Source organism: Panthera uncia, chromosome X, assembly GCF_023721935.1.
Source record: "Panthera uncia isolate 11264 chromosome X, Puncia_PCG_1.0, whole genome shotgun sequence".
Taxonomy (NCBI): Eukaryota; Metazoa; Chordata; class Mammalia; order Carnivora; family Felidae; genus Panthera; species Panthera uncia.
Genome location: NC_064817.1, coordinates 86,102,464 through 86,116,708, shown reverse-complemented (window position 1 = coordinate 86,116,708; position 14,245 = coordinate 86,102,464). Strand labels below are relative to the sequence as shown.

Here is a 14,245-nt window from a genome sequence, read left to right as displayed (position 1 = left end):
AAAATTAGAGATTAGACTTCATCAGAGTTCAATGATTTTGTGCTTCAAAGGATACCACAAATAAAATGCAAAGACAATCTACGGAATAGGAGAACATATTTCAAATCACACATCTGATAAAAGTCTAGTACCCAGAATACACAAGAACTGTCACAACTGAACAAAAACAAACCACCCCCCAAAAATGGGAATTTGAAAAGGCATTTCCCCAGAGAAGATATACAAATGGCCAAAAAGTACCTGAAAAGGTGTTCAACATCATTCAACATCAGGGAAATGCAAATCAAACCCACAGTGAGACATCACTTCACACTCACTAGGATGGGGATAATAAAAAAATGTCCAACAGTAAAAAGTGCTGATCAGAGTCCAGAGAAACTGGAACCCTTGTACACTACTGATAGGAATATAAAACTGTACAGCCATTTTGGAGAACAATCTGGCAGTTCCTCAAAAGGTTAAAAATAGAGTTACCATATGATCCAGCAAATCCACTTCTAGGTATCTACCCCAAAGCTGACACTCAAACAGATACTTTTATAAGAATGTCATTTTTCATAGTGGCATTATTCATAATGGTCCAATGGTGGAAACAACCCAAATGTCCATCAAAGAATAAATGGATAAACAAAATGTGGCATATTACACAAAGGAATATTATCCACCCATAAAAAAGGATGAAGACTTACTACATGCCGCAACACGGATGAATTTTAAACTTTATGTAGAGTGAAAGAAGTCATTCAGAAAAGGCCACATGTTATAAGATTCTATTTAGATGTAAGGTCCAGAATAGGCAAATCCATAAAGACAGAAGGTCGATTGCCGGTGGCAAGGGTCTGGTGATGGGAAAATAGAGAGACGCTGGGGGCCCAGGGCAGGCTGCCCCAAGATATGCCACAGTGCCATAATGATTATTTTAAATTAAAGTTACTTAAGAAGCAGCCAGTGCAAGATAACTCTGACTCCCTGTCTCTTGTCTCTAGAATGCAGGGAATGCATTTTCCATGTGAAAGGTACTTCCTCTGCACCAGAAAGTAGGGAGACATCCTTATTGTCAAAGGCAGTGAATTCAAGGCCAAAGAAGCCTATATAAACAATGCTTATTTACTTTCACTAATTTACCACCCAGGCCCAAATTCTGTTTAGCATTCCTTATAAACTGAAGCTCTCAAACATAAGTTTTCTTTGTCTTGTGAGCAAGGGAGAGAGAGAACAAGGCTCATTTGTGTAGTGCTTTTAACTTTTCAAAGTTCTTTGCTATCTCTTTGTTACCTTTTGCTATCCACTATCTGTTCTTCCTGAGTCTCTGTGAGGTGGAGAGAACAGATATTCCTAATCCCATCTGCCAAAGGAGGAAGCTGGTGGTTGATCAAGAGACATTACCTGTTTCGAGCAGGCTGCACAGCTTCTCTGGCCGCACAGTGGAATTAACTGGGGTGCTTTCTGAAAATGGTTATGTTTCGAAATCAGCCCTGGTGATTCTAGTTGTGCAGCCAGGGTTAAGAACAACTGGTCCACAGACTGGAGAGAGTGAAATCGCCCCCTAGATAAGGCTCCACATTGCATAAAGAAATATTGCGTGGGGTTAGTGGCTCAAGGCTGAATGAGAAGCACTGGGTACAATCGCTGGAGGCAGGCCCTTCTAATCTCATTCTAGGAAAACAAAACAAAGGCAAAGGACTGGCAAACTCTAGAGGCTACTCCCTGGTACTCACTCACTGCTGCCATTCACTCCATGGGCTGAAGGGCTCAGGCCTCACTGGCAAACCAAAGAGTCTGGACATTTTATTCAAATGGGAAGAGAAACCAAGAGTGAGCCTAATTCACCTGGCAGAATGCAGGAGAGAGAGCTGGCCAATAGCTAATCAAACAGGCTGTCTTGGAAACAAATGCAAAAAACAAAGGTACTGTTAGTGCAGAAAAGGAAGCCTGCCAGGGAATTTTAATCTTGCTCAGCATGGCTAATACAAAAACAAAGCCCCCCCTTTACTTCACCATCACCCAACAGCTTAAGGAGATGGAGCCAAAGTTCTGAAGACAAACATCGAAAAAAAGCACATGCCAGTAGGAACACCCCTCCATGTCTAAGGTAGTATCAGGAACGGTGCTTGGTGCTTAGTGCCAAGTGCTTACCACCCATGATCTCCATTCACCTGGGCACCATTTCATAGCTCAGAAAATGAGTTCACAGAAGTTAGTTACCTTTTGCAAGGTCACACAGCTAAAGACAGAGGAGCCAGCCACAAAACCACAGACAGGGTGGCTCCAGGGTCGGCACTTTTGACACCCACACCAGACTCTTACCATCTATGCAGAGACAAAAGACTTCGAGAATATGCAGCAAACAATGTTAACAGTTGTTACTACTGAAATGATGTGTTTTATTCTGGTCTTTTTCTATATTCTCTATTTTCTTCCATTATGAACGGATATTACTTATATAAATAAAACATTCATACATTTGTAAAGACGAAGGCACAAACGCCTCATGCTTTTTGTTGCAGTCTCTTTTAAAATGTAGTGAAAAATAACCACCTTTGCACTGGTAGTGATTTTTCTTTTTCATTTATACTTTGCTGTATTTCACAAATTTTTGACAGTGCGTATGTCTTTTGTTGTGATCAGGAAGATATCATTATTTCAAGTGGTTTAAAAAAAAATAGTTCACCTGCAAAAAATATCATCTATCATCCCTCTGTCTTCACTCCCAAGATCTCAGGACATGTGTGAGAGGGATCCCTGGGATTTCCCTGGACGAGACAGAGGTTTAGGTTTGTGGACTAGTTCATTTATTCTATCTGTGGCTACTTACCATATGCTAGGTGCATGGTCCTATGGGGGACAGACGTCACAAGAGACACTATCCTTGCCCACAGAGACTAGTTATGATATAGTGCTGGGAACCTAGAAAACTGGCTGAATGTACAGTCCAACCGAACTATGGTGTGCTAAGCAGCCGTTACAAAAGAATGAGTTACATCCATTATCTGCACAGATTACGGATTATCTGTTACGTTAAAGGAAATTCACTGGAGCAATGTTTAGTGTAATGCCAATTGTGTAGGAAATCAAAACCCACACAAACCAACAACGCTAGAAATAGGGAAATCTTGCTCTGCATTTATGAGCAGAAGAAAACTGTGGAAAGATACGCAAGCCTTTAACACAACTTACCCCTGGGGGGGTGGGCGGAATAGGATTGAAAGCTGGTGGGTAAAATGATTAGCTTTCTCTTTATATTCCTGATTGGTTTTTCAACAGAGCATATCTGATTTTTATTAAAAAATAAAATAAAATAATAATCCCAGGGGCGCCTGGGTGGCTCACTTGAGTATCCATCTTTGGCTTAGGTCATGATGACGTGATTCTTGAGTTCAAGCCCCACATGGGGATCACTGCTGTCAGAGCAGAGCCTGCTTCAGATCCTCTGTCCCTCTCTCTCTGCCCCTCCCCCATTACAGATGCTCTCGCTCTCTCTCTCTCTCTCTCAAAAATAATAAACATTTTTTTTTAAATCCTAAAGGTATAATCCATCCCTCAAATCTCTAGTGGGTACTGTATAAAATTTACCACAAAGAGTTGATTTGGCTTAATACTTGAAAATCAGTCTACATAATTAGGAAAGAAAGAAGAGGACACCCATAAGCTTTGTATCAGAAAGACCAAAGTTCTCAGGCCAGCTCAGTCTATGCATCCCTATACAAGTTACTTAAACTTTATATGGCTCAATCTGCAAAATGCTTATTATAATACCACCTCACAGGACTTTTGTGAGGACCCAAGACTAATAATTAACAGCTAACACTGACTGAGGGTGTCCTGTTTGCCAGGTGCTGTGCTACACGCTTCACACATGTTAACTACTTAATCTTCAGGATAAATTTAGGAGGTTAGCACGATTGTCACCTCCATTTTATAGATGAGGAGAACTGTGGTCCACAGAAGTTAAGTAACTTGGCCAGCTTCCTTCCCTCTCTCTCTCTCTCTCTCTTTCACATACACACACACACACACACACACACACACACACACACACACACACGGGAGTAGCACAGCCAGGATATGAGCCCACATCCATAGCTTTGCTCCCTACATCCATATTCTTAATACGTTAGGGTGAGATACCTGTGAAAGAGCTTTTCTGGTTGCAAAGTCCCATCTGCCTGTAAGGAATTCTTAGTAGAGGTGGAAAAGAGAAGAAACACACCAGAATCTAAACACGGTAAGGGTGAAAAGACGAACAGAAGCAGCATCATGGATATCTTCTAGTGGTATGCAATGTCCACATATACAACCAGAATTCATGATTCTTCATCCTGTTCTTCAGAATCTCAATGACAAGTGTGCAGTTTCCTACCTCCATGTTCAGCCATGGCATTCCCTTAGTTGAACTGTTTTGCTCTTCTGTGATTGCATGCATATTCCATTCATCTCCCAAGGCTCACTTTGGGCTTTATTTCTCTGAGAAGCCTTTTTGGACCACTTAACCCACGGATCTCTCCAAGAGGCAGTGCATTCAGCTGTAGCATATTAGGAACTGCATAACTCTGGGCAAGCCGTTTAAACCTCTCTGAACCCCAATTTCTTCACAGGTAAAATGGGGTTCTTGTGTGAGTTAAATAGTAACATATGTAAATTACCTGACATACAGCAGGTGCCTAATCACTGCTAATATTTAATCCTCTTCCCATCTTAGAACTCACAGCAATTGCAATTTAGCAATTCAGCCTGGACTGCCTTGTGATACGTATTTTTCATGATTTCAGTCTTAGTACTGCCATAATTTATGCCTCATCTTTCTAATTAAACTGCCAAGTTCCTTGAGAGCCAGGAACACACCCTTGGCTCTTTCCGCATTCCCTGCAGCATCTTGCACAATATGTAATACCAAAAATTGCTCAATGAAAATCTGGACTGTGTGATTGGGCTAGATTCATGGAGGATGGAAGGCTCTCAAAGATCAATCTTGGGGTGCCTGGGTGACTCAGTCAGTTAAGCATCTGACCCTTGACTTCGGCTCAGGTCACTATCTCACAGTTTGTGAGTTTGAGCCCCGCATCGGGCTCCGTGCAGTTAGTGTGGAACCTGCTTGGGATTCTCTCTCTCTCTCTCTCTCCCTCTCTCTCTGCCCCTTCCCTGCTCGCTCTCACTCTCTCTCTCTCAAAAAATAAATAAACTTAAAAAAAAGGTGAATCTTAAAATAAAGGCAGCTATTAGACATATTCTAGAATAGTCCCTAGAATTTGGTTTCATCTCATCAGAAACACACTGGCCTTTGTAGAAGGCTGAGGCAAAATTTTGACCAAATCAATTCTTCAAAACGCAAAGGTCTCTTCTAAAACCAAGCTTTTTATCTTTTAAGTGCTCTCAGGACATTCTGTCCCTAGTTCAGGTCCAAGATCCAAACTATAACTTTCTTAAACGGCTCAATTTGCCAGGCACCGAAGTAACTTTTCTAGGTCAATTAGCACATTTCAACATGCCAGTTGGCAAAGAGTAAGATTCTCAACCCCATTTGCCCGGGGGGAAAGCGAAGTTTCCCAAGCAGCACATACGGGGACAAGGTGTACCAGCGACAAGCCTGCATCTCGAGAACATGAAGATAATGATTGTGGATGCCGGGAGCCGCTCCAGTAATGAAAAAATCATTACTAGCCTCTTCCACTCAGTCTCAGAGTGAGGGACATTTGAGAGAACCATCTCTCACAAAACAGGAAGCAGACAAAAGGCAGGGGGATGGGAAAGGAGGGGGAAAAAAGAGCAACAAAGACATCAACAAGGATACATAATAATGGACAATTTTGATAATGAGACAATTCTACTTGAGGCTTTGGGCCTTGAAGAAGAAAGGAACTTGATGAAAAGAATCATTACCATCCTTATTATTATTCCAGTAGAAGACAGATGGCTGTAAAAAAACAACAACAACAACAACAAAAAAAAAAACACAAACGGGCCAGGCCAGAGTCTTCAGTCTGGGAAGGGGGCAGATACGGTGTCTTATGTTTGTTTTCCGCTTCCACTCTCCCTTGCTCAGAACACTCTACATTCAGATGCCCTCTCCTGGGCATCTGAGGACAAAAGGCACAGGACTAGAGATGTAGCTCACGCTCAGTGCCTCATTGTGATGACTAGATCAACAACAATGCAAGGTAAGAGATGGAAATGAGAACCTAGTATGTAACCAGGTTCCATTGGTACCCTACTGAGCTCCTGCCTCCCGGCTTTCACTTTCCAGAAGGTGTTTTAGCTTGGAATGGGTATGTTTTGCTAAGTCACAGGCACAGATAAGGAATCCAGCATCACCACCAGCCCAAAAGCCACTAGCTATCACAAGGAGTTCATTAACTAGGCAACACATCTATTCTTTGAGCCATGGAGTATAGCCAGCTTGGGTGAGAAGTGATCTCAACCTGGGATCCATGGATGGGCTAGGGGTTGGCAGGAGACAGGAGAGGAGAGTCTCCTGAAATTATCTGCCCAATTGTGTTTGTGCATTTATCTAGGAAGAGGGTCTATAGTCTTCTTCAGCTTCTCAGAGAAACCTATGGCCCAACTCTTTCAGATGGACAGAACTAAGAAGCATCTCCAGCATCTGGGCTCATCAGCTTTCAAACATGCCCTGAACTCCCATCATAGAATAGGAAAACAGCTCTGAAGTCTGAGTCAGGAGACCTGGATTTTAGGGGCCACCCACCTTAGCTTCCTGGGCAAGGCATTTATCCTTCTAAGGACCGCCTCTAGAAGATAAGATGAGACCAGACAAGCTTTCAGCTCCCTGCTAATCTAATAATCAATAGTTCTATGATGAATTTTTCCTCCTTCCCTTCAAGAAGAGAAATACCACTTACGACACTTCACCTGAAGCCAGAAAAAGACCATCTCCAGAATCCTGGCAGTAAAGAGCTCTTCCTTATAATATGAGCCACTGGAATATATGGTCCTTCCTCTAAGGTGTCAGCTTCTAAGCTGAAGAACCAGGAGAAATTGGGACCCAGGCATTCTCTAGCTAGTCTGCATATACTGGTGCCAGGAAGTCACAGGACAGAGTACAGCAAATGAAAATTCACTGATGACCAGTCAGCTTTAGCTGACTGTGACAACTTCCTGGAACTCCCTTGTTCTCTCTCTTTATATATATGAACATATATAAGACTCTGTTACTGGCACACACACTCACTCATTTTCTTTTCCTTGCCTTTAGATTACTGCTTATGAACAACAACAACAACAACAACAACACAGATTAAAATGGTAAAGGGTCAAGAACAAAGAGCAAAAGAGGGGTGCCTGGCTGGCTCAGTACAGCATGTTAGTCTTGGTCTTGGGGTCGTGAGTTCAAACCCCACATTGGGCCTGAAGCCTACTAAAAAAAATAAAGAAGGAGAAGGAGATATCCTTTTGGGATGCTTGGGTGGCGAGGAGGAGGAGGAGGAGGAGGAGGAGGAGGAGGAGAAGGAGGAGGAGAAGGAGGAAGAGGAGGAGAAGGAGGAAGAGAAGGAGAAGGAGGAGAAGAAGAAGAAATCCTTTTGGGGTGCCTCAGTCAGTTAAGTGTCTGACTCGATTTTAGCTCAGGTCATGATCTCACAGCTTTGTGGGTCCGAGCCCTGCTTAGGACTCTGCACTGGCAGCATGGAGCCTGCTTGGAATTCTCTTTCCCTCTCTCTCTACCCCTCCCCCACTTGCGCTGTCTCTGTCTCTCTCTAAATAAATAAATAAATAAACTTTGAAGATTATATAAAAAAGAAGAAAGACGGAAACAGAAGTCAAAAGCTGGGTTCTTACCTAACCGGATTATCAGGCTTAAAGAGTTGCCAATCTTCCTGCGTCTTATTTTAACTCAATCTGTATTCAACTAAGTGATCGCAAAGCAAAAAGTCCTGAAGGCCAGAAGTAGCCCAGGAGGGGTCCCAACTATCTAAGAAAACCGAGGCAAAGCCAGTTGCAAAAACACAAGCAAATGAAGCCACGACTGTGAGCTCTTCTCAGCTTCATTTTAGAAAAAGAGCAGCACCAAGATTATTTACCAGAGTGATTAGAATCGCTCATTAAGAGAGAGCTCATCAAAGAAGCTTCAATGTTAAGGAAAGTTACCTGAACATTCTTGATGAGCTGGTTGGCTATAGCCCGATATGCATTTGTAAAGTATTAGGTGCTATAACAACTGTAATAGCAAATCTGCCATGAGAAAGGGGAAGAAGGGGAGAGAGAGAAAGAGAAAGAAGGAAGGAAGGAAAGGAGGAAAAGAGGGGATGAAAGAGAAATAGTGTTTTCTGTACAGAGTAGTAAAGCTGTTATGGGCTGAATTGTGTCCCCACCAAAATTCATATGTTCAAGGCCTAATCTCAGAATGTCACTACATTTGGAAATGCCTCCAATAAAGTGGTGATTAAGTTAAAAGGAGGCCATTAGGTGGGCCCTAATCCAATCTGACAGATGTCCCTACAGGAAGAGGAGATTTGGACACACAGAGAGGCACCACGGATGTGCGTGCACAGAGAAAAGACCATGTGAAAAGACATCAAGATGGCGGCCATACGCAAGCCAAGGAGAGAGGCTTCAGAGAAAACCAATGCCGCTGGCATCTTGATCTGGGGGATAATGAACAGTGCCTTGCCTCAGAAGTTTATTGTGAGGATCAAATACGTTAGCCCATGCAGAGCACTTGGAGCAGTACTGGGCGCATAGTAAGCGCTCCAGAAGTGTCAGCTGACCTGGTGAAGAAATGTAGCTGTGGTATAACAATACCGGCTGAATGAAAACTTCACCACCGCCTTTCTGACTCCAGGTACCTGAATGGGCTTTTGGGGGCCTTTATTTTCAAGCTCGCACAATGGGAATCATCACGTCTGTTTATGCTTAGTGGTCCTGCAAGACGACTATTTGGCTTTCCTTGTGGGAAAGGTCCCACTAGGAAGAGAGATGAAGGCAACCTGTGTAGACTGTGTAGAGGAAGCATATGCACCTCAACGGATGGCAGAGACTGGCCCAAGCTGTGGGCTAGAAGCACTCGAACTCAGGATCACTGACTGTGTGAGCCTGGGGTGGAGGTGGTATTTTCTGGTGTGCTGCCCCTTCCTGGAATCTGCCAGAACTGCTGAAAAGGAAGAAGGAAAGCAGCTTTTTATCTGCCTGACCTCTCAATCTGAGAAAACAGTGACAGGGTGAGCGGACAAATGGGATAAGAGAGCACTGGAGCCACTTCTCTGCCTCCGCAGCGTGGCTCCACATCCCTGGGCGCACAATTTGTTTGTTTTGTACCATTCTTGGGCACCGTTCTTCAGAGCCCCTACAGCTCTGAGACCAAGGCAGGCGTTCTGGTGAAGGACTCAGGTGAAGTCGGGCAAGTCGTACGTTGTGGGAAATGTGGAAGGGAGAGCAAAGGTACCTACGTCAGCAGCCCGGGCCTGCTGAACCCAGCTCACAGGGGAACACTGAGCTGTGTGTGCCCGCCCTACCATGGCAGACACAATACTGCCTGCCCTTCTCCCACCCTGGCACTTCCCCCTTCAGGAGCTCCTCTGGTCTATCTACGAGATGCTTTGGGCTCTGTGGAAGAAAGCTGGGAGGCCCTGTAAGCCACGCATTAAAATGCAGATTCCGATGTAGTAGTTCTGAGGTAGGGGTCTAAAATTCTGCATTTCTACCCCAATGTTTATAGCAGCACTACACACACACACATACACACACACACACATACACACACACACACACACACACACACACACACACACACAGGAATATTACTCAGCCACCAAAAAGCATGGAATCTTGCCATCTGCAACAACATGGATAGAATTAGAATGTATTATGCTAAGCGAAATAAGTCAGTCAAAGACAAATACCATATGATTTCACTCATATGTGGAATTTAAGAAATAAAACCGATGAACACGGGAGAAAGGAAGCAAAAATAAGATAAATACAAAGAGGGAACGCTGCCTGGGTGGCTCAGTTGGTTAAGCATCCGACTTCAGCTCAGGTCATGATATCATGGGTCGTGAGTTCGAGCTCCATGTCGGGCTCTGTGCTGACAGGTCAGAGCCTAGAGCCCGTTTCGGATGCTGTGTCTCCCTCTCTCTCTGCCCCTCCCCCACTCATGCTCTGTATCTCTCTCTCTCTCTCTCTCAAAAATAAATAAAAACAGGGGCGCGTGGGTAGCTCAGTGGGTTAAGCATCCGACTTCAGCTCAGGGCATGATCTGACAGGTTGTGGGTTCGAGCCCCATGCTGGGCTTTGTGCTGACAGCTCGGAGTCTGGAGCCTGCTTCAGATCCTGTGTCTCCCTCTCTCTGCCCCTCCCCAGCTTGCATTCTGTCTCTCTCAAAAACAAGTAAACATCAAAAAATGTAAATAAATAAATAAATAAATAAATAAATAAATAAATTTTAAAAGACGTTTAAACAAACCAGGGAAATAAACCATAAGAGACTCCTAAATACAGAGAACAAACTGAGGGTTGCTGGAGGGGTGTTGGGTGGGGGGATGGGCTAAATGGGTGATGGGACCTCAGGAGGGCACTTGTTGGGATGAGCACTGCGTGTTATAATAAAGTGACGAATCGCTAAACCCTATTCCTGAAATCATTATTACACTATACGTTAACTAACTTGGATTTAAATAAAAAATAAAATAAAAATTGAAAAAAATAAAAATTAAATAATAAATTAAATAAAATTCTGCATTTCTAAGAGGGAGCACCCATGTGAGGCTGGTCCTCAGGCCACACTTGGATTTCCGCGTTTGGAGTTACTGGGAATTACGATCACCTAGGATGCTGATTGTCCAAGGGTGGTCGGAGGACCCCGGCAATCGACATTCCTTGGGGGCTTATTACAAACGCTTGTTTCCTGGCATCATCCCCGATCCTTGTAATCAGACCTGCCAAAGATGAGGTCTGGCAAACCTCATTTTTTAGTCATTTCCTCAGGCTGACTGCTGTGGACATTCAGTTTCAGAGCTACTGCACAAAATCAGTGGTCCTCAACCACAGCTCCACGTTAGGAACACTTTTTAAAAACACTATACCCAGGCTGTGTCACAGATCAAGAACTCAGATGCTCCAAGGCATCAATGGTTTTTGTTTGTTTTTGTTGCTGCTGCTGTTCATTTGTTTGTTTGTTTGCTTAAGGACCCCTGGGTGAGCCTGGAGCAAAACGTTGAGCCTGGGTTCAAGATCATTGCTTTAGATGAATGCTTTTTCTTTTAATTTCTATTGATGTACAATATGCACCTAGAAACATACAGCAATCGTAAGGGTATACGTGAGTATTTGTGAGGAGGGTGTGAAAACATCCTTGGAGAGAGTGAAGGTTAGCTGTGCTGATAGGATCTAGAGGCTTCTCCATTCCCAACTCTGCCACTTAGAACTTGTGTGACTCCATGAATGTCAGTTTCTTCCTCTGTAACAAGAGGCCATAATACTTGCCCTTATCTACCTCCCGTAACTGTTATGTTGAAAAGACCCTGTAAACTATAAAATGCTATCCAAAGAGGAAGGATTAGCATTGTGAGATTTACACTGCGATCTTAATGCATGATGCAAACTTAAGTAAGTCATGAAAACAGAAAGCAGGAGCAAGGATTTTACAGGTGATTTGTCTTCCTGTGCTTTCTAACATGTGCGGCGAATCCCTCCACAGTCCCACATGAGGGAGTCTGAGGACAGGGCCCTGCCACCCCAGCCTTATAGCTCCTGTTTCTCTCTATGCCCATTTATCAACCACCCCCCCCCCCGCTACAGCGGGATTCTACTTGCTAACCACTGCAGGGGGTGGGGGTGGTGGCCCAGACTACCCTGCAGGTTTGGGTGAATGCGGGAAAGAATCTAATTCTTTCCCAACGGGCCTCTTGACACAGTGGACAGGCCTTGAGGCTCCCCATCAGATTATTCTGGGCCAATGTGGCTGAGTCCAAACGAGAGCCCCTTAGAACACCTGGAAACCTCTAATAAAGTGAGTCTCCCAGCCCCCCTTCTCTCCAGCAATGCTCTCCAAGAGCTCCTGTAGGCTTTTTCAGTCTATCCTAAACTCTTAATGCAGGCCTAGAGTTCCATCAAATACTCCCACCCTTACCTACCAAGCTCCGCTAAATCCAAATAGCGCTATGTCAAACCTCAATATTAAATATATAGATATTTTAACACTCACACGGGCACACTGAGCTAAGCATGGGGGCAAGCACTGGATAGTGAAAGAGTGAGCAAAGACTACTCTGTACATTGCTGATGTGTTTCTAGAAGGGGCAACTTACCAGCCGGGTATTTACCACAGGAAACAGCAGGGCCAGAAGTGCTCCATTCAACATGTGCATCTGGAGCCTGGAGAGGAAAAACAGACAAAAGTCCAGGTCACACTCGGACTCTGTTGCAAAGGCGGGCAAAAATGTGTCAAGTTACTAACGCCCTGCCACGTGGGAGAGCATGTCAACAAGCGACTCTCTGTGTGAAATGGCACTGGTGTTGGCGCACACGCGTAATAAATTGAAAGCGGCACGTCTTGCACGAATGAAATGTTCTGACCACTGCCTCAAACTCCCCCAAATGCCCCCTCAATGCGCTTTAGCTACACCACTTCATTCCACAATGAGCTCTGTGCTCCCTAAGCCTCCAATCGGTCCCAATCAACAGCTTCAACCACCACAGCTCAGGCAACTGTCAAAAAGAGGGGTTATACTAAGCAACTGCCCTGTTACCGCAGTGGAGGAGACACTCTGTTTCTTGTAATGTGCTTGTTTATTCACACAGCTTTGTCCGATCCTTTTCCCCCAAACAGCAGCCCAGGTATAAAAAGGCTGGTTAATGTGGCGAGCTGAACGCACTGTTCTGTCAACTGTGTTCTGCTACTTTCTTAGACATGTCTTCAGGGCACTTTGGATTCTCAATCTCTGCCCCTCCCCAGCTGACTTTCTATCTCTCTCTCTCTCTCTCTCTCTCTCTCTCTCTCAAAAATAAACGTTAAAAAAATTTTTTTTAACAAAGTGGGGGCACCTGGGTGGCTCACTTGGGTAAGCATCCGACTTTAGCTCAGGTCATGATCTCACGGTTTGTGAGTTCGAGCCCCGCGTTGGGCTCTGTGCTGACAGCTGGGAGCCTGGAGCCTGCTTCGTATTCTGTGTCTCCCTCTCTCTCTGCCCCTCCCCCGCTCACACTCTGTCTCTCTGTGTCTTTCAAAAATAAGTAAAAACATTAAAAAAAGGATTCTTGGGGCGCCTGGGTGGCGCAGTCGGTTAAGCGTCCGACTTCAGCCAGGTCACGATCTCGCGGTCCGTGAGTTCGAGCCCCGCATCAGGCTCTGGGCTGATGGCTCGGAGCCTGGAGCCTGTTTCCGATTCTGTGTCTCCCTCTCTCTCTGCCCCTCCCCCGTTCATGCTCTGTCTCTCTCTGTCCCAAAAAATAAAATTAAAAAACAAAAAACAAAAAACAAAAAACAAAAAAAAACGTTGAAAAAAAAAAAAAAAGGATTCTTGGGGCCCCTGGGTGGCTCAGTCGGTTAAGCAGCCGACTTCAGCTCAGGTCATGATCTCATGGTTCATGGGTTCGAGCCCCACATCGGGCTCTGTGCTGACGGCTCAGAGCCTGGAGCCTGCTTCGGATTCTGTGTCTCCCTCTCTCTCTCTGCCCCTTCCCAGCTTGCACTCTGTCTCTCTCTGTCTCTCTCTTTCTCAAAAATAAATAAATATTTTACAATTTTTTTAAAAAAAGAAATGTCTTCCAGGCTGCTGCAAGAGGTGGGGACAGCAGAAGTGGCAGGCTTCCAGGCTTTCTTTGATCGATTTTACAGATTGGATTTTGTGACTTCAAAGCAAAACAAAAAAGAGAAAGGTGGGGGTAGAAGAAGATGAAGAAAACCACCAGTCTCCAGCATCAGTAATAATACTGTTTCTGAATACCAGACTTGTTGAAACACAAGCTAGAAACCCTGTATAAGTCAAGAAAAACCAAGTCGGAGGGCACCTGGGTGGCTCAGTCAGTTGAGGGTCTGACTTCGGCTCAGGTCATGATCTCACGGTTCGTGGGTTTGATCCCCATGTCAGGCTCTGTGCTGACAGTGTGGATGCTGCTTGGTATTCTCTCTCTTGCTCTCTCTCTGCCCCTCCCTTGCTTGTGCTCTGTCTCTCTCTCAAAAATAAACATTTTTAAAAAAAAGAACAACCAAGTCAGGAACAAACTGCCTGTGAGGGCTCTGAAGATGGACTTAAGCAGCTTCCTTCATCACTCAAGGCAAACAGTCCTTTATTTTTTT

The 14,245-nt window shown here is 44.5% G+C and overlaps 1 protein-coding gene across 5 annotated transcripts in view; it reads right to left on the bottom strand.

Annotated features, from left to right (window-relative positions):
* The window catches only part of TMEM164 (transmembrane protein 164), a 181,368-nt gene that overhangs the window by 70,886 nt on the left and 96,237 nt on the right, over window positions 1-14,245 (bottom strand). For all 5 annotated transcript variants that reach the window (XM_049644187.1, XM_049644184.1, XM_049644183.1 and 2 more), the window contains one exon: window positions 12,255-12,321. In XM_049644187.1, the coding sequence (XP_049500144.1) occupies window positions 12,255-12,314 (60 nt within the window). In that variant the 5' untranslated portion in view covers window positions 12,315-12,321. The remainder of the gene's footprint in view (window positions 1-12,254; window positions 12,322-14,245) is intronic.